The sequence below is a fragment of the Mesoplodon mirus genome (assembly GCF_964341445.2).
Source record: "Mesoplodon mirus genome assembly, chromosome: 3".
Taxonomy (NCBI): domain Eukaryota; kingdom Metazoa; phylum Chordata; class Mammalia; order Artiodactyla; family Ziphiidae; genus Mesoplodon; species Mesoplodon mirus.
The window spans coordinates 23,914,654-23,933,134 of record NC_138978.1 but is presented as its reverse complement, the minus strand read 5'-3'; the positions used below and the strand labels follow the sequence as shown (position 1 = coordinate 23,933,134).

General features: G+C 57.2%; 1 protein-coding gene across 5 annotated transcripts in view; it reads right to left on the bottom strand.

Moving 5' to 3' along the window:
* The window catches only part of RPS6KA1 (ribosomal protein S6 kinase A1), a gene marked incomplete at its 5' end in the record, with an annotated part of 36,509 nt that overhangs the window by 10,641 nt on the left and 7,387 nt on the right, over positions 1–18,481 (bottom strand). For 3 of the 5 annotated variants that reach the window (XM_082612566.1, XM_082612568.1, XM_082612569.1), the window contains 14 exons: positions 220–309; positions 531–656; positions 1,996–2,126; positions 3,584–3,686; positions 3,942–4,006; positions 4,960–5,048; positions 5,363–5,433; positions 5,811–5,953; positions 6,300–6,337; positions 7,065–7,171; positions 8,745–8,824; positions 9,006–9,086; positions 10,926–11,007; positions 11,279–11,395. In XM_082612566.1, the coding sequence (XP_082468692.1) occupies positions 220–309; positions 531–656; positions 1,996–2,126; positions 3,584–3,686; positions 3,942–4,006; positions 4,960–5,048; positions 5,363–5,433; positions 5,811–5,953; positions 6,300–6,337; positions 7,065–7,171; positions 8,745–8,824; positions 9,006–9,086; positions 10,926–11,007; positions 11,279–11,395 (1,323 nt within the window). Of the gene's footprint in view, positions 1–219; positions 310–530; positions 657–1,995; positions 2,127–3,583; positions 3,687–3,941; positions 4,007–4,959; positions 5,049–5,362; positions 5,434–5,810; positions 5,954–6,299; positions 6,338–7,064; positions 7,172–8,744; positions 8,825–9,005; positions 9,087–10,925; positions 11,008–11,278; positions 11,396–12,243; positions 12,379–14,180; positions 14,241–18,481 lie in introns of those variants that run through there. The other 2 variants (XM_082612567.1, XM_082612565.1) reach the window with 2 other exon arrangements.

Here is an 18,481-nt window from a genome sequence, read left to right as displayed (position 1 = left end):
ACAGGATGCTGGCTCTGTCCTGATGGGCAGGAAAGCTCTCAGAGACTGCCTGGGTCTGAAGTGGAGGGCACTTGGGTGCAGCCAGACCAGAGGCACTAAGGGGCCTCCCCATCCAGAAGCAGAGGAGGAGGATCAGAAGTCAAAGGAATGGCAGCCCCAAGACCAGTCCTAGAGTCGAGGGTCCCCAGCCCCAGCCCACTCTCAAGGACCCCCACTTACATCTTTCAGAGTGATGATGTTGGGGTGCTGCCCGTACCGCAGAAGAATCTCAATCTCTTCCGAGGGATCTCGCTTGCTCTTGTCGATGACCTGAGGAGAGGAGTGCACGTGGTGGTGTCCAAGGGACCGACTCCAGACTCCCTTCCCGCCACAGAGCCCGTGCTGCAGGGCGTGGAGTCTCAGCCGCACACCTTTCACCCATCCACAGAGCCTCAGGCACCAACCCTCCCCCACCAACAGGCCAGGGCTACATAGCCCCCGACCTCCACCCCGCCGAGCGGCCCCGGCCGAGACAAGGTCGAGAGGCCTACCTTGACAGCATACTCCATGGTGGTGGCCTTGTGGACACAGCGCTTGCACTCGGAGTAGGAGCCCACACCGATCGTCTCTTTTACCACATAACCGTCGGTAAAAACCAGGTTCTTTCCGTGTAGTTGCTGCAGGAGACCAACAGGTGGGACTGACCCCAAGCTCTAGGAGAGGTCATCCCCCCAGAACCCAAGGCCTTGGCACTGTGGAGATGGCACCGGGCAAGAGGCTGGAGGCCTGGGGTAGAATGTTGGCTGTGTGACCTCGGGCAAGAATCTGCCCCACTCTGGGCCTGTTTTCTACACTATTATGATGGGCACACTCACTCTCTCCAGGGTGCCTGGCTGCAGTCTGTGGTTAGTGGGTGCTGGAGGGGGCAGGCAATAGGCCACAACACACATGGAGTGGTTTGAAGCTCCGAGAAGCCCAGGCAGGACTGAGCGGGATGCAGGAGTCCTGAGCCAGGTCCCAGCTCTGCCACTTACGTGGCCTTCAGTGAGTCGCCTCCCCTTTCCGGGTGACACAGCCCACCTCAAGGGGTGTCTCGAGGCTCTGAGACATTAACAGTATCAGATGCTGCTATGGTGCTGCAAGCGTGGCAGGCACTATTCCAAGCACTTCTCACCAGGTGACCCACAGCCCGTGGACGGCCCTGGTTCATGTCTGTTGTCCTCACATCCAGTCTGGTTTAACGTTTGTCCGCGACCAAGATATCCCAGGTGGATAATAAATCACATAGTCACCTTAACTTTACACACATTAACTCACATAATCCTCGCAACAATCCTTGGAGAAAGGTTTTATCATCACCCCCATTTACAGATGAGGAAACTGAGGCACTGGGAAGGTGAATGTCCCCTCCACAGTCCCTGACCTTGGAAGCTCTGACCCAGGCAGGGAGCTCCAAAGTCTACATTCTTTTTTATTTTGTTTGTTTGTTGGTTGTTGTTGCTGTCGTTTTGTGGCCGCACGGCGCAGCATGCAGGATTCTAGTTCCCAGAGCAAGGACTGAACCCACAAACCCCTGCAGTGCAAGCATGGAGTCTCAACCCCTGGACCACCAGGGAAGTTCCCGAAGTCCACCTTCTTGCCCCTCGACTCTAAATTTCCTACAGAGCCGGGAAAGTGTGTAAATGGGGGACAAGTGGAAGGAGACGCGAGTGCCACGCCACCCACCCCCGTCAGGACCAGCCACTCCCCAGCAGCACCACCCCGGGCACTCCCTGGCATTTACCCAGGCCCTACAATGTCCTGGCTCTGTGTCAGGAACCTCACAACCGTGTTGTTATCCCTGTTTTACAAATGGGGAAACTGAGGCTCAAGGAGGCTGGAGGCCCAATGGGCTCCACAGTGGCATCAGGGTTTGAACCCAAACCTATCCAAGTCCAGAGCCTGTGTTCTCAGCCGTTCTGCCTTGTGGCTTCTAGGTGGAAAAGGACAACTGAGCAGCAGCCCCCTGCCCCTCACCTGTACCACCGAGTGCAGGGGCGCCTGCGTGGCCCGAGGCTTGCCGTCATCCTCCATCAGGCCAGTGGCCACGAAGCTGAAGCCACGGAAGAGCTGATGGGCACCAGCGCTGGGGGGGATGCCTGGGGAGTCTACAGGGGCAGGAGAGGGATGTAAGCCAGAGGAGGTACCCTTGACCCGAGGCAGCCCAGCAAAGTGGACCACAGGGGCTTCCAGGCCTGCCTCAGCAGCTGGCCGTTGTGGCAGCCTGGGCAGGGCCCCTCATCCCCGGCCTTGGTTGGCCCATCTGCCCATGTGGGTTTAGACCAGCCCAGCCCTGACACACAAGGAACAGAAAGACCCTCACCTGCAACACCCGCCCAGGCCAAGGCACTTTATCCCTTCCTGGAGGCCTCCCTGCCTCTGGTCTGCCCCTTCAGGTCCATCTTCTGTGCAGCAGCCAGAGGAGTAGTTCCAAGCACAAGTCTACCCGCTGCCTGTACCCTTCAAATGCTCCCCTCTGCCCTCAGGAGAGCCCAGCTCCTCAGCCTGGCAATGAGGCGCTTGAGAGCTCAGCCTCCTCTCTCCCCACTCCACAGCTCAGCCACGCCAAGCTTCTCAGATCCTTAAGGAAGACTCCGAGGCCCTGCACATGCTGTTCCTGCTAACAACAATCCACTCCTTGTCCATCCTTTGAGGCTCAGCTTACACACTGTTCTCTGAGAAACCTGGCCTCATGCTGCTCCTCCAGCCTCTCGCCCCATTAAGCTGCACTCGTCGTGCTGCCCAGAGCTGTCCTCAGGCCTCCTCCCCCACTACAGCCTGAGCCACAGGAAGGCAGGGCCTGGGTCTGTCCTGTTCACCATCAACGCTCCCATGGCTGGCACACAGTAGGGACTTGGTACGTATTTGTCAGATCAACAAATAAAGATGGGACAGACTGCTTGGAGAAGTGCTAAGCTCCCTGACATCAGAGATGTGCAAGCCACAGTGAGAAAAGCACCCCCTCTGCTAAACCTGCCCCTCCAGAAGACCTTGAGGACGAACACTCTTCCCCAATATCTAGCCAAAATGTTAGGACTTACCAAGTTCCCTCCCAGAAACCCCCTACTTGGCTTCTAGCAGTAACCCCAGAGACTGAGTGGGTCTATGGCTGAGCCCACGTTTCAGATGAGTCACTGAAGCCCAGTGGTCAGAGTAGCCAAAGCCGATTCCCACACTTGCCCCTGACCTGTGGGCACTGTCACCTCTGCTGCCAGACCGTCTCCACCTCACGTGTTTGCCGGGTCAGATACTTTAGCCCTGACGTGAGTGTGAGCCTGATGTGTCTGGTCTTCCCAGTGGGCTGAAGATGCCCGGGGCAGGGGTCCCGACTTCTCTATTGTGGCCTTCACCCCCACCCCCTCACCCAGGCACAAAGAGGCCCGTAGAGTCCCAGAGTGGGACGACCAGGCAGAATGAGATGGAGACAAGGAGTCAGAGACCCATCCACCTGTCTGCCCACACACCTGGGCCTGCCGCAGCCCTGACCACCCCTGTGCCCCAAGAGGCCCCTGACTCCCTGCTTCCCTCCTGTACCAGTCCAAGACAAACCGGACAAAGGGCGCACCCTTGGGCGTGCGGGATGTGAACTCAGTGTCAAAGTAGAAGGTGTCATCGGGTTGTGCCACAGCCGGCTTGAAGGGTGGCTTGATCTCGCGCCGGTACAGCTTCTGCAAGGCGGGGCGGGCACAGTGGTCACCTTCGCACCTCCACAGCCTGCCAGCAGCCCCGTGCAGGAGTCAATAGCCTGGACGGAGCACAGGCTAGGCAGACAGGGCATGACCGCTTGCCCTTGGGAGGCCAGCCCATGCCTCCAAGGCCATGGTGTCACCTCTGCTTCTTATGGGAGGCCCTAGGCAGTAGAAGCCCCCTCCGACCACAGCTGAATCCCTGACTGGGGCTCTGGGGTGGACAGACACACTCACATTCCAGTCAATGGTGGAGTAGAAGGCATGCCGCTTGATTTCCTCTGCCCCGTCAGGGCCGGAGCCTGAAAAAGCCCAGAGGAGAGGTCTGCCCTGGGACGCTCTAACCCGCAGACACCCGCCCTGTCCCCCGAGCAGCCTCGCCTCCCTGTGGGGCAAGTGGCTGGGCTCACGCTGCCCCAAATGCATCCAGCCATCACCCTGAGGCCTACTGCCCACTCGGCATTTTCACTGTCTGGAGCCCCTCTAGGAACAAGCTCCAATGTACTGACAGGAGAAGGAAAGCCCAGAGAAGAGAGGCCAGGCAACTCGCCCAAGGTCAAAGTCAGGACAGGCCGAACCTGTTCCGAGATCTGCAGGGGGCCCCCACCTCCCTCCCAACTCAGGCCTCATCTCTGCTGCTCTTATCCCATTGCCCTTGTCAGCCACTAGACAGGCTCTCACTCCATTCAAGCCCAGGGACCTGGACGGGACCTTACAAAGCTGGTCATGATCCAGGTGAACCCAGGAGCCAAGGAGCCAACACATACTGAGCAGCTGCTACAGGCACATTCGCGTGACTTCATTTAATCAACAGAGCTTGAGATCATTGTCCTCCATGGAGACGAGGACCTAGGGCTCTGGGGGGAGAAGTCAACTGCCTTGGGTCAGTTCGCTCACAGATGGTACTCACTCGATCAACAAAAATTTGTGGAGGGACCACTGGGTACCGAGCAGTGGGGTCCTGTCACGGGGCTGGGACTGGGGCCTGAGCCTCTGACGCCTGAGCTCGTGCTCCTGCCGTGCGGGGCCTCTGTCCTCATCCCCAGGGGGAGTACAGATGACTCAGTTCCTGCCTTCCCCCTACACACAGGTCACCCCACTGCCCCAAACGCCACACATGGAGCCAGAAAGCAGGGTGGCCAGAGGCATTGTCTCCCCACACAAAGGACAAGGGCCCCTTTCAGCCCCCGATGTGGCCCCGTGGCCTAGGCCGCAGCTGTACCCCGCTCCCCTCCCCTGAGCTGGGGCTGCTTACCGAGCCGGTTGGCAGGATTCCGCTTGAACAGGGACCGCAGGAGGCTCTGGGCTTCTGTGCTCAGAAACTGGGGCATGCCTAGCTTTGCCCTGAAACGGCCCCCAGGTCTCATCAGGGCTGAGCTCCGTCCCAGAGGCCCCGTCTCACCTCCCACCTCTGTCCACGCCTAGTTTCCAGATCAGTCCAGACAAGCCATCCTCAAACTCCCCTCCCAAAGACTCAGGGATTCCCCTCCCACAGGCCCCTATGGATGAAAAGGGAGCCCTAGAAAGCACAATGCTCAACCCAGAGGAGTGTCTCATTAATGGGGAATCTGAGGCAGGTGCAGGGTGTTACTCTGGTCCCCAAACTGGGGCCAGGCATGGAGGAGACCCTGAGGTGTCAGAGAGGGGCTGGAGCTTACTTCAGAATCAGTGTCATGGTCTCCTTCCGGTCCTTCCCCTGGAAGGGCAGGGAGCCCGTGAGCATCTCAAACTGCAGAGGACAAGGGTCCGTTCAGGCTCTGGTCCCATCTCCCATGCCCCCCACCTCCTCCCACCCCAGCCACTCAGCTCCATGCCTAGGAGGTCCGCCTGGATCAAGAACTGCATCCGTCCCTCCCCACTCTGTCAATCAGACCACTAGGTACAGTACTAGGGGTCCAAAGCTGGGGAGAGGCCCAGCACAGGGCTCGGGGCTGAGCCTGGAATCCTTCCAAGGAAGGAAACTACAGCTGGGTGGAGGGTGAGGCCAGCTTAGCTGTGAGAGGACAAGAGGAGAGCCTTAGAGACCATCAACCACCCCCTTACACAGATGGGGAAACTGAGGCCCAGAGCCTGGGCTGGATGCTTTACCCCTGCCTGGGCACTCACCATCAGCACCCCATAGGACCACCAGTCTGCACTGTGGGTGTGGCCCTGGCGGTTGACGACCTCGGGGGCCATGTACTCCACCGTCCCACAGAAGGAATAGGCCTTCTTCTCATGGTCAATGGCCTCCTTGCTCAAGCCGAAGTCTGTGACAAGGAGGGCAGAAGACACATCTTCAGGATACCCTGCCTTCCTCGCTGCCATTCCCTGCACACCTATCCCTCCTGCCCAGAGGCCTGAGGGCATCACCCCCATCACACTCAGGAGGAAGCTGAGGCCCAGGGAGGTTAGGTGACCTGCCCAAGGTTACACAGTGGGGAGATGGGATTCAAACCCAGGCCCTTCCAGGTCTGGGGCCTGGGCTTTTGACTGCTTCCAAGTGCCTGGCACAGCCTCTCAGAAAAAGCGGATCGCCTGGCACTCAGCCCAGGCCCATCAAGAGCCCATCCTGCCCTCCCCTGAAACCGGAGGGGTCAGGTGCCCTCCACTCACCAGTGAGTTTGATGTGGCCTTCCTCATCCAGAAGGATGCTGCAATGGAGAGATGGGAGTCAGGGCCCCCCAAGCTGTGGGCCCTCGGTGGGTTCAGGGGACACCATGGGGCCTGTGGGGGCCGGGTCCAGCCCAGAGAAGGTGATCCACCCAGGGCCGCTCATCTGATGAATGGGCAGGTGGAGTGGGTGTTGGTGGTGCCCTGTAGGTGTGTTGCCTACCTTCTTGCTAATTCTTGAAACAACTGTGTGAGGTAGGTACTTTCATGGCCCCATTTTAACAATGGGGAAGCTAAGGCTCAGGGAGGTTAAATAACTCCCCCGGTCATAGAGCTAGTAGGTGGTAGAGACAAGATTTGAATTCGGGTCTGCCTGACTCTAAAGCCACATCTCATTCCACCTCAGCACCTGCCCCTGGCTCCCAAGTTACCACTTGAGGATATTCAGATGTTAAGGAAAATTCTAGAAAAGGCCATATCAAGGAATGACCTTCAATGGTGGCATCTCAGATGTCACACTGGATTAGCAAAAAAAGTAGGCAACACCCAGGCACAGAGGTACCTGGCCCTTGGTAATGGCATTACTAGAGATCAGGCAGCCCCTCGGGTGCGCCGGCTGCCTCCACCACTCTGCTCCACCCACCCGTTCATGGGGCAGCCCATCAGGCTGGCTTCGTCCCCCAGCAGGCTGGCCCTGTCCTAGAAGAGGCCCCAGGGCCTGCCTCTGTACACCCTAGGGAGGCCGGGCACGGCTGGGCCTTCACTCACTTCTCAGGCTTCAGGTCTCTGTAAATGATGCCCAGGCTGTGCAGGTGGTCCAGGCCCAAAGCCAGCTCGGCCAGGTAAAATTTCACATCCTCCTCCGTGAACATAACCTGCAACAGGCGGGAGAGGGCTTCAGCTGGGATCGCTTCTTCCTCAGGAACTGGGTCACTGGGCAGTCAGCAGCTTCCTAGTCCTCCTTAGAGATTCCAGTGCCATACACCCTTCTCTGTATGAAGGGGTCTGAAGAATAAAATGACTAGCAACCAAGTCACTCATGGTAGCACTGAAATGCAAACAGCGAAAGGCTGGAAACAACCCAAGGGTCAAGCAGTAGACTAGAATAAACTCTCTCCCCCACATAATGGAGTGCTATGCAACCATAAACTAGAACAAGGATTCCTCCATGTTCTGATATGGATCCATCTCCAAGACACACTGTTGTGAAAAAAGCAAGATACAGAACAGTACTTTGTATGTAAGAAAGTAGGGTCAGGATTCAGAACACACAATGAATTGGTTTGTATTTCCAAAGAAACGTGGGAAGCTTAGATAAAAACCATTAAATGTTTATCTGTTGGGGGGGGTGGTAAAGGGGGCTGGAGTGGGAGGAAGACTTCTCAATGAATATTTTTCTTTTCAATCACATATTATCTATTTAAATGTTAAAATAACATTTAAAAAATTTAAAAAGTTTGGTTCTCTTCTAAAGTTTAAGTTGTATTAATGGTCCCATTTTTTTTTTTTTTTTTTGCGTTACGCGGGCCTCTCACTGTTGTGGCCTCTCCCGTTGTGCTCCGGACGCGCAGGCTCAGCGGCCATGGCTCACGGGCCCAGCCGCTCCGCAGCATGTGGGATCTTCCCAGACCCGGGCACGAACCCATGTCCCCTGCATCGGCAGGCGGACTCTCAACCACTGCGCCACCAGGGAAGCCCTAATGGTCCCATTTTTATGTTTGGCTCAAATTCTTTTTTTTTCCTAATAAATTTATTTATTTATTTTTGGCTGCGTTGGGTCTTTGTTGCTGCGCGCAGGCTTTCTCTAAATGTGGCAAGCGGGGGCTATTCTTCGTTGCATTGCATGGGCTTATTGCGGTGGCTTCTCTTGTTGCAGAGCACGGGCTCTAGGCACACGGGCTTCAACAGTTGTGGCATGTGGGCTCAGCAGTTGTGCCTCACGGGCTCTAGAACATAGGTTCAGTAGTTGTGGCGCCCGGGCTTAGTTGCTCCACGGCACGTGGGATCTTTCCAGACCAGCGCTCGAACCCATGTCCCCTGCATTGGCAGGCGGATTCTTAACCACTGTGCCACCAGGGAAGTCCTCAAATTCTTTTATGTGAGTTCAAAATCCTTTTGGTTAACTGGACATAATGTTAAAGCATCTAGCTTTCTAGGTGGATTTGGGCTTCTCTGCATCTTTCATAGCCCTGCCCAGAGAAGCCCTGAAAGAATGGAGGTGAAAGAGGTTAGAGCCACCCTTAGCTTCCTGGAATCAGGGCAGCATCAGATCCAGAGCCTGATTCTCCTCAGACCATCTTGGGGGAACCTCTCAGAGGTTTTGCCAGGGAATGGGCTCTGTCCCAGGGTGGGTCAGGGACTGCTGGGCAGGTCTGGGGAGTCTCAGGTTGAGGTCTCACTGTCGTGCCAGCTCCACCCTGGTGCCCTGGCAGTGGGGTGTCAGCTCACCTCTTTGGAGAGCCGTGTGAAGAGGTCCCCGCCACGCAGGAAGTCCAGAATAAGGTAGAGCTTGCCCTCGGTCTGGAAGGCTGGGGAGAGGGGAAAAGGCCATGGTGGAACCAGCTGGGCCCTGGGCCCTGCCCCTCTGATCCCAGCTCCCTTAGCCTGCTGGGTGGCAGACAGTGCAACATACAGGGAAGGCAACAGCCCACCAGCAAGGGCAAAGGCTGGCAGGTAGGGTAGGAGCTCAACTAGGGTCTGCGGTCTCACCGTAGTGCAGCTTCACCACAAACGGGTGGTTTACATCAGCCAGGATGTCTCTCTCCATCTTGGTCCGAACGCGGTCACGCACTGGTCAGAGGAAGAAGGCGGTTACCAAGGGTCTAGCCACCCAACACAGCTACCCCCAGCCCTGGCTAAGAAGGACTCTCTTTTCTACTTGTTCCTCATGTCTCTCGGCAGTGCCCAGGGCTGGCCCTTGGTACCATGCCCATCTCTCTAGCCCTGTCTCTTGCCATGCCCCAAGGAGGCCATTCAATCCAGCCAGTCTAAGCATCCTGTTCCTTGTGTGCCCTTAGCCTCTGCCCCCGTGGCTCCCCTGGGATGCCTTCATCAGCCCCCTCTCCAACTGGCATAAAAATCCCCAATTCCAGTCTAGGGCAGATTCTCTGGGCCTGAAATTCAGACTCATGGGTCTCAGCAGGCATCCCACAAACACTTTTTTTTTTTTTTTTTTTTTTTTGCGGTACGCGGGCCTCTCACTGTGTTGCGGGACACAGCCTCCGGATGCGCAGGCTCAGCGGCCATGGCTCACAGGCCCAGCCACTCCGCGGCACGTGGGATCTTCCCGGACCGGGGCACGAACCCGTGGCCCCTGCATTGGCAGGCGGACTCTCAACCACTGCACCACCAGGGAAGCCCCCCACCTTTTTTTTTAAGGAGTAAAAGTCCCGGGACTTCCCTGGCATTCCAGTGGTTAAGAATCCGCCTGCCAATGCAGGGGACATGGGTTCAAGCCCTGGTCCGGGAAGATGCCACATGCCGCGGAACAACTAAGCCCGTGCACCACAACTACTGAGCCTGTCCTCTAGAGTCCTCAAGCCACAACTACGGAGTCCACACACCGCAACTACTGAAACCTGTGCGCCTAGAGCCTGTGCTCCACAACAAGAGAAGCCACTGCAATGAGAAGCCGGTGCACCATAACGAAGAGCAGCCCCCGCTCGCCACAACTAGAGAAGGCCCGCGTGAGCAGCAAAGACCTAACACAGCAAACAATAAATAAATTTAAACAACAGAAGGCTACTCCCACGTGAGCCCACACCCTTTGAGGCTACGACCCACACTCTCCAGGGCTCCCCGGTCATAGCACCAACCGCACCGCGCTGCAGTCTGCTCAGCCGCTCCGGCCCCAGCCCGGGAGCCCTTCGCAGCATTCTTCTCCTCCCCCCATCCCTACCAGGCTGGCCGTGGGGCACCACAGCTGCATCACCCCACAGACAGCCCTTTGTGGCTCCAGGACCCCAAGGCCAATACCTCCTATTCTCCACTGCCCCCCAGCCCAGCAGGGCCCGCTTCACTTGGTCAGTGGCCACACTGGTTTCCAGGCTGGTCAAAGAGACACTACCCGGCCCAAAGCCCACTGCCAACCACCCTCACGCCCTCTGCAAGTCCAGGGATTCTAGACCTGGGCTCAGCTCCCTTCTCTGAGCCCATGCATCTCTGCGGCCTTGCCTTGACCCACCCTCTCCTACCCACCCAGCTGCCTCCTTTCCCGGGTGCCCTCCTCTCCTCTCACGCCCTTCTCCACCCCGAGACGTCTCCCTCGGACTCTCCTAGCATTGCGAAGCAACTCTGCTGACAGCACAAGGCCCCCCGCAAACACAGTGCACTCACCCCCTGCCTCCTTCCAGGCACCTTCAGCTACAGTCAGCACTTGGCTTAAGGGGAGCGGGAAGGGGTGGGGTTAATCCCCGGAAGTCTGTTCTTCTGAATGGACCCTGTCTTTGCCATCAGCTGAGGTGGGGGATAAGGAGCGGCTGAGAATAGGCCTGTTTCTCTACCTTCGGACCAGGTACTCCTGGTGACAGAGCCATCTCCTCCATCAGACCCAAGGCCCTTGAGAGCTGGGCTGTCTCCTTCAATCTGTGCCTAGCCGGGGCTCCGCATGGGGAGGTACCCCCCACTCACCTTTCAGTGTCGCCTTCTTTAGTACCTTCATGGCATACAGGTGCCCACTGTCAGGCCGGGTGACCTTCCGCACCAGGAAGACCTGAGAAGGCAGCGGCGGGGAAAGCAGGGGAGGAGCTGGGCAGGGGGCCAAACGCATCAGCTCCCACGTGCTCCAGGTCCCAGGCTGACCTCCAACTTCCCTAAGCACCAAGTTGACCTTGTGTCCCCATTGGGTACCACAGTGACCTCTCTCCTCCTCCCCTTAGACCCATCAACCCTTGCCCTCTGATCTTTTAAGCTCCAAGGTGACCCTCCCACCTGTCCTCTGACATGACCAGCGCTGCCCTTCCAGCTGTGGGCTCAGGACTCACTTTGCCAAAGGATCCCTGGCCCAGAACCTTGAGGAGCTCAAAATGGGATGGGTCGGCCTTCTCAGAGCCAGCCTTGACATGGTGCGTGATGGAGATCTCCTTGAGGACGTCCTCATCCTGATGGGGGAACAGAGCTGGTGAGCACGGTGGGCCCCATTCAGGTCCACATAGGGCATGTCCCCCCATCCAAGTCTACTCCCACCGGGTCCCAGCAGACAGGGTCCTGCAGGCCCCACCAGCCAGCTACCCTGACAGGGCCTCCCAGTTCATCAATAGCAAAAGCCAGGGAGGGTCAAACTACCAAGGTGCCAGGTCAGGTGAGCTCCTGTACCTCCTCCTGCTCCAGCCTGTTCAGGTCCAGAGGGATGCCCAGGCGCGGCCAGGTGGAGGCAAGCCCAGGCTCTGGCTGAGGCCCACGAACCTGCCCCAGGTCCTCCCTGTGCGGCTCCCCTCCCCCCTGCTGCAAAGGTTTTGGGTTTGCCACAATAGGAAGTAGGGTTTGTTCTCATACTGGGAAGGCACAACTGGGCTTTTGTTCCTGATCAAGATGGAAGATGGGCTCTCTCTGGCTAGAAGGACAGGGCTGAGATACACAAGAACCCAAGAGTCACCTCAGACTCCCCCACCAACCGGGTAAGTGCCAGTCTGGGGTGGGTAGGAGCTAAGGCCAGAGACGCTATGGTCCACCCTCTGAAACTTCCTTCATACAAGTCTACTAGAAAGCCCTTGCCATGTCCCAGTTGTTCTAGGACCCCTCTGCTCTCCCTCCAATCTGTCCATATGGCCCTGGAGCCCTGAAGTGCCTCCTCACTTCCCCAGAAAGCAAGTCCGGGCAGGGTCCAATCGCCCAGTAGGGACAGGCGTGGGCAAGGAGAGCCCAGAGCCAGCTGAGGCTAAACTGGCTCCCAAGGCACCTGCTCCAAGGGCCACAGTCAGGCCAGGCCCAGACATCTGGGCACACTCACCGAGTCCTGCCTGGGGCCAGAGCCAGGGCCAGGGGCAGGCAGAGAAGTCTGGCTGATCCTGGGCCGCTGCTTCCTGGGCAGCCAGGGGAGCAGGGCCCAGAGCCGCAGACGGGGCAGCTTGGGATCCCGCTCCATCTGCCTGGGCTGGGCCGAGGCACCATGGCAGGAGCAGGCAGCGACCGGGGCTGCTGCGGAGGTGGCCAGGCCCAAGGCGGATGTGCAGGGTGAAGGCGGGGGCTGGGCCCAGCCCAGGACTGCCAATCACTCAGGGCCTGTGGTTTCCCAGCTCCCTTACCGCGCTCCCTTCCTCTCTCTTCCCCCTCCCCATTGCCTGAGGGCTACCCTCTGGCCCTCCTCCCCATCCTCCCTGTGGGCCTTCAAAGGGAAAGCCCCATGCCAACCCAGCTACTGAGAAGTAGATAGGTACCCAAAAGGGAGAAACAGGCAACTAACATGTAGAGGCAGATAAAGAGGGACACCCAACAGGCAGAGACAGGCATCCTACAGGTGAAGACAGAGGAAGGCGGGCATCCAACAGATGGGTAGGAGAGTCCACATGCCCAACAGGCAGGGATGGATAGGGGCACGTGCCCAACAGGCAGAGGTAGGAAGAACACACATCCAACAGGCAGAGACAGATGGGGACATGTACCCAACAAGCGGAGGCAGGAAGGGACTCATACCTAATAGGCAGAAGTGGACAGAGACTCATACCTAACACGCAGAGGCAGATGGGGACACATATCCAACAGGCAAAGATAGATGGGGACATGTACCCAACAGGCAGAGACAGATGGGGATCCAACAGGCAGAGGCAGATGGGGGCCTGCACCCAACAGGTGGAGACAGATGGGGACATGTACTCAACAGGCAGAGACAGAAGGGGACACGACCCAACAGGCGCCCAGCACGTGACATGTACCGAACAGGTGAAGACAGACACTCATGAAGTGGAGACAGAGACAGGAGCTCACCAATAGAGGCAGGTGGGCAGCAGCCAGCATCAGTGAGGCCCAAAGAGACTGACAGATACCCAGGGCACACACACAGGCAGGAAAGACACACAGACACCCCGAGAATCAGACTCTGGACTAAAGGGAAGACCTCCAGGTTCTTGCTGGTCTGCCTGGGGGCAGGAAAGCAGTGAGGGGACATCACCTGCAAACTCCCAACACTTGGGAGAGCAGTCTGGTATTTGTGGCAGACTCATCTCTGAGGAATTCCATTTCTCTGGAGTTTCCTTCCCATGCTATGGCCTGAGGGGCCCAGAATCAAGACACTGGAGACCGAGATGGATGTTTCCTAAGTGCAAACTGATGGCTTTGATCCAAATATCCCAAAGCTGTCATCCCCCACTTCAGGAACAAGAAACTGAGGCCCACAGGACAGTGACTCACCCAGGCTCAAAGTGAACAGGTCATAGAGCCAGCTCAAACCCAAGTTCTTCCCCTGGTTACTGCCTGGCCTGGGGTCAGCAGACCTCAAGTACCAGGAAAGTGTGGGCAGGTAAGTCAGCCAGAGCCACGTCCTGCCTTTCCAATCCTGCCCCCTCCCTTAGTACCAGGACAGTCTGGGGACTTCCCATTCTAGATGTTGACCCTCAGAGACACAGCCCCATCTTCAGGGGACCCTGAACAGCCACAAAAACTGCAGTCACAAAAAGCTGCAGGCTAATCAGGCCCCTGAGTGTAACCCAGTGGGTGGGACAGGCAGAAAGCCCAGCTCAGAGAGGGGCTGGGGAGGGCGAAGACCACACAGCAACCTCTACCCACCCCATTCTGAGGTCTGAATCTCCACCTGTCTGCCTCTGACTGAGAATACTCCCTGGGGACACAGGCAGTCACCCGGAAACCCCAGGGGACACAGCCACCCCCAAACCCATTCCTTGCCCAGAGTCATGACAGACCCCGCTGGAGGCAGGTCAACCCTCTGCTCACCTTTCTGGGACAGGGGAGTGAGTCTCTCTCAACTCTGGGGAAATCTGCCGGGGTCTGCATGGTAGGGCCCAAGCTGGCGGCCAGAGGGCCCAGTTACTCCCCTTACTTCTGCTTTTTCAGCTTTCCTGGCCCAGAAGGCAGGGTCCCTGACCCCCTCCTTCTCACTTCCCCCTCTGCAGGGAGGAGGGACAGAAGATGGCTTAGGCTCCCCTGCTAAGGAGGGGACAGTGCAGACCCCAAACCCAGGGCTCCAGGGTGGGCCCAGAGAGACACCCCTCATCTCCTCTGATACTAAGGAAAGGAGACTAGAACACAGCTAGAAGTTACAAGGAGATGAGGCAGTGACACAGTGGGTACCCCACACCTGCAAACATCCCCTGGAGAGAATGGGGGGCAGAAGTCACCAAGGCTACCATCTCTGACTGTCCCGGTCCAAAGCATGGGAAATCTTTCCCCCGTAGTGACCTTCCCATGGCTGGGCCCACCCAAAATGGCAGCCCACAGAGCAGGCACCACCCTGCCCTAAGAAGCCTGCCAGCCCAGGGCCCTGGGACGGGCAAGGGGGCAGAAGGCCCTAGCATGGACCTCACAGAGGCCTGAGAGGAGGAGCAGGTAGCCATGGGGCAGGGGTTGACCAGGCCCAGCCCTTTGCCACATGGCCTCACCACATCACTGACACCAGTACACCCTCAGAAACTGACACACGCAAATGCACACAGTCCAATGATCGGAAACCATTTCCACAGACATCCCCTATGTGGAAACGCTCCCACGTACACAGAACTTCCCCTTCCAGTCCCCACAGGGCCTCCAATAACTGCCTGATGACGGCCTGCTGGGTGTTGTGAAAGATGCTTCCTTAGACTGAGGCCTCTCATTGTACTCCAGCTTCTTCTGGAGCGTCTGGGGTCTGGAGGCTGGGGCAGTCCTCAGAGCCCCAAAACTCTCTGGTCCAGTGCCGGCTGGGCCCCCCCAACCCTTGCATCCCTCAGAAGCAAAGGAAGACTCTCCATGGCTAGCAGGGTACCGGAAGGGGCAACAGGAAGGAAACTGTCTCGGAACTGCCTTCACTGAAGGGAATGTGCAGGGCTTGTGAGGCCACTGGTGGCAGGAGTAGGGAGGATAGCACCAGACCCCACCCCCTGGTCCCTGCCCCATTCCCCCTAGAGATACTTCCTCTTATTTACTTCCTCCCACAAGGCAGCTGGAGAGAAGCCCAGATCCCCCCAACCTGATCCCTGGCCCGTAGGGTCCCCACACTGGGCCTCCCTCCAGCAGCTGCAGCCCAAGCCCACCTGCTAATCTCTGGCCCTAATGGACACCAACAGCCCCTCCCCCAGCTGGCATCATCTGCAGGGCCTCCCAGGACTGCCCCCTCTGGTGGGACAGATGTCCCCAGACGCCTCTCCCAGCATGCCTCTGGGCAGGTGAGGAGGGATCTACATTCCCCAGGCATCCTTGATAGGGGAGCTGGCTTTGGGCCCGAGGCCAGGACTGGCATGGAATGACAATGAGAACTGTGCCTATTAATTGAACATTTATTGCATGAAGTCATTCTTTCCCTCAACTTTTGTTGGTGTGGATTCTGCCAGGCCCTGTGTCCTAGCTCCAAGGGAAGTACTGATCCCATTTCAGAGAGGAGAAAACTAGACTCAGATAGAAAGTGACTTGCCCAAGGCCACATGGCCAGAAAGGGGGAGAGCTCGGGGCAAAATCAACCTGTTTGCTTCCAAAGCCTACACTCTAAGCATTTCATTATCACCTTCCTTGCAAGGCCTGCCAGCCTGCCTCCCCTCTGGAAATCACTCACAGCTACTGGCCCGCTGCTCTGTCCTCAGGCCAGGAACCAGACACTAGGAGGCGCACATGTGAAGGCAGACTTGCCCCCCAAATAAATACACAGTAACAAAACACAACTATCCTGGGACAGAGTGCAGTCAAGGTGCTGTAGGTACCCAGAGGCTCTAACTATCTGCCTGGGGTGAGGTCCAGGAAGACAGGGCAGTCCAGCTGGACCCTGAAGATGAACAGGAGTTGGCCAGGCAGAAAGGAGGAAAAATTTAGACACTCCGTGTAGGAAGAGACCGGCGTGGAAAAGAGGCTTGAGGCCAGGAGTACAGCGTGGGAAGTTAAGAACCGTCTACTCACTAGCTGAGTGTTCCCAGGCAAATCTCTTTCCCTGTCTGAGCCTCAGTTTCTTCTTCTATAAAACAGAGGTCAAAACTAGATTGTTCCACCCTCAAAAGGTTGTTTCTAGAAGCAAAATGGGCCACAGAAACAAAGGGACGTGGTAAACAGAACTCCCTGGATTACACGAGCACTCTTACTGCCGCAGGGTCTCCTCTGGGCAGGCGGATAGGACAGAGCCCAGCAGGTCTCAGGTGCTGGGAAGCTGGGCTATAGCCTGCCTGGCCAGTCCCAGGGAAGGTCCCCCCAACACCTGAAGCTCCCGAGGCTCCCCGAAGTCCACAGTCACATCCTGCCTGAGCTCCAGCCAGTGGGAGCATGAGGGATCCGGGAGGGATCAGGGTTTCATAAACAGGAAGAGAGGAGGGGAGGGGGGAGACGCTCAGCTCTCAAAATAGACCTGCAGGAGCTTCAAAGGGGTCCAGCTCCGGAGATAGCCGGGGGAGGGGGCCGGGGGCACCCAGTCCACCCCCAGGAAGGGAGGGAGGGTGAATGGAGCCCCAGCATGCCTGAGGGCACCAGGTGCACTCCAGGAGCTCTCACCCTAGACTGCAGTCCTCACTATGGCTGCTAAAACCCCAATCTCCCCTCTGCCTGAAATGGATAAAATAAACAAGCATTAAACACCAATATTATGCCTCAAACCCTGTTGGATTCTTCACTTTATACACATCACATTCCCTCCTCTGGGTGGCCCTGAGGGGTGGACTCTATTCTTTTACAGAAAAGACATCTGAGCCTCAGAGGGGCAAATCACTTGCCCAAGGTTACACAGCAAACAAGAAAGAGGGGCAGGATTCTGAACTCAGAGCGCCTGCCTCCCAAGTCCCCCTCCAAGTCAGGCCTCTCCTCCACCTGGAAGGCCCACTTCTCTTTCCAGCTGCCCAAATCCTGCCTTTTGAGGCCCAGCCAAATGCCAGCTCTGCAGGGAAGGTGACCTGGTGTCCCATGGCCCACCCCAACTCTTCCTCTTCTGCCACACACAGCAGTGACTGTCCTTCTGGTCCACGCTCAGCTCTGAGTTCAGATGCCACTGGCTGGGTTCCCCGGGATGCGCTCATCTCATCATGCCCCCAAGAGACATGTAGGAAGGTGGTATATTTCACTGCCCACTATGAGGCCTGGCGCAGAATGGAGGTCTTAGGTGCCCACAGCCTGTTCTTCCCCATCACAGCGCCCTCCACACAGCTTTCCTGTTACCACTGTTCCCCCAACACTGGGAACTCCCTGAGGGTGGGTGTTGAATTCATTTTGGGGTCCCCAGTGCTACAGCAGGGTGCACTGAAAGTCTGATGTTGCAAAAAATAAACCAGCTTGCTGCCAGCTTGTTCCACTAAACAAAGGGATGAGGTCCTGACCACAGGCTGAGCGCTCCCTGGTGTGCTGAGCCCAGAAGTGGGCACTGGGGATGCTAGGAGGTTCTGGAGCAATGGAGAAGGTGAATGAGCAGGTGCCGAGGAATGATGGAACTTGGGGTCACGGGGACCCAATGCTCCTCCTCTTCAGCACTCAGTATGTTTCCTGGGCTGGGAGGAGGGTGGGTTCTCTGGTCAAGCAAGACCTGACCCTATTGCCCACCAGGTATTTGACCTTGGGCCTCAATTTTCTCATCTGTAAAATGGGGAGAGTTAACCTCCAGGGGTGTTATGAGAACCAAATGCAAAGCTCCTGATATGGTGCTTTCTCTCCCTTAACGTGGCATTCGAGGTTCTCCCTGACCCATCACGTCCAGCCACATCTCCCTTCCCACCCCAGGATCTGCTCTAGAGCAAGAAGGAGTCACAGGCTTGGGATCAAATGTAGGTTGCCCGCCTGGGTAAGTTCCTGCCCTTTCCCAACCAGCCTCTCTAGCACTGAGGTGAGAAGCTGCACTCACCACCAGCTCCCTCAAAGCTGCAAGCACTTCTGCAACTCCCAGAACCATAGCCCCAAGATCTGAACATTCTGGGTCTTCACTGGAGACCTACAGCCCCTTCATTCTGTTACTAGGCAACCAGGGGCAGCTCCTTTGTGGGAAGAGATTCTCCAGACATGGGGCTGAGATAAGCTAAGGGGCCCAGTCCACACCACTTGGACTGCTTTTTGTGGTCCAAGGTTGCCATAGTACCAAAAAA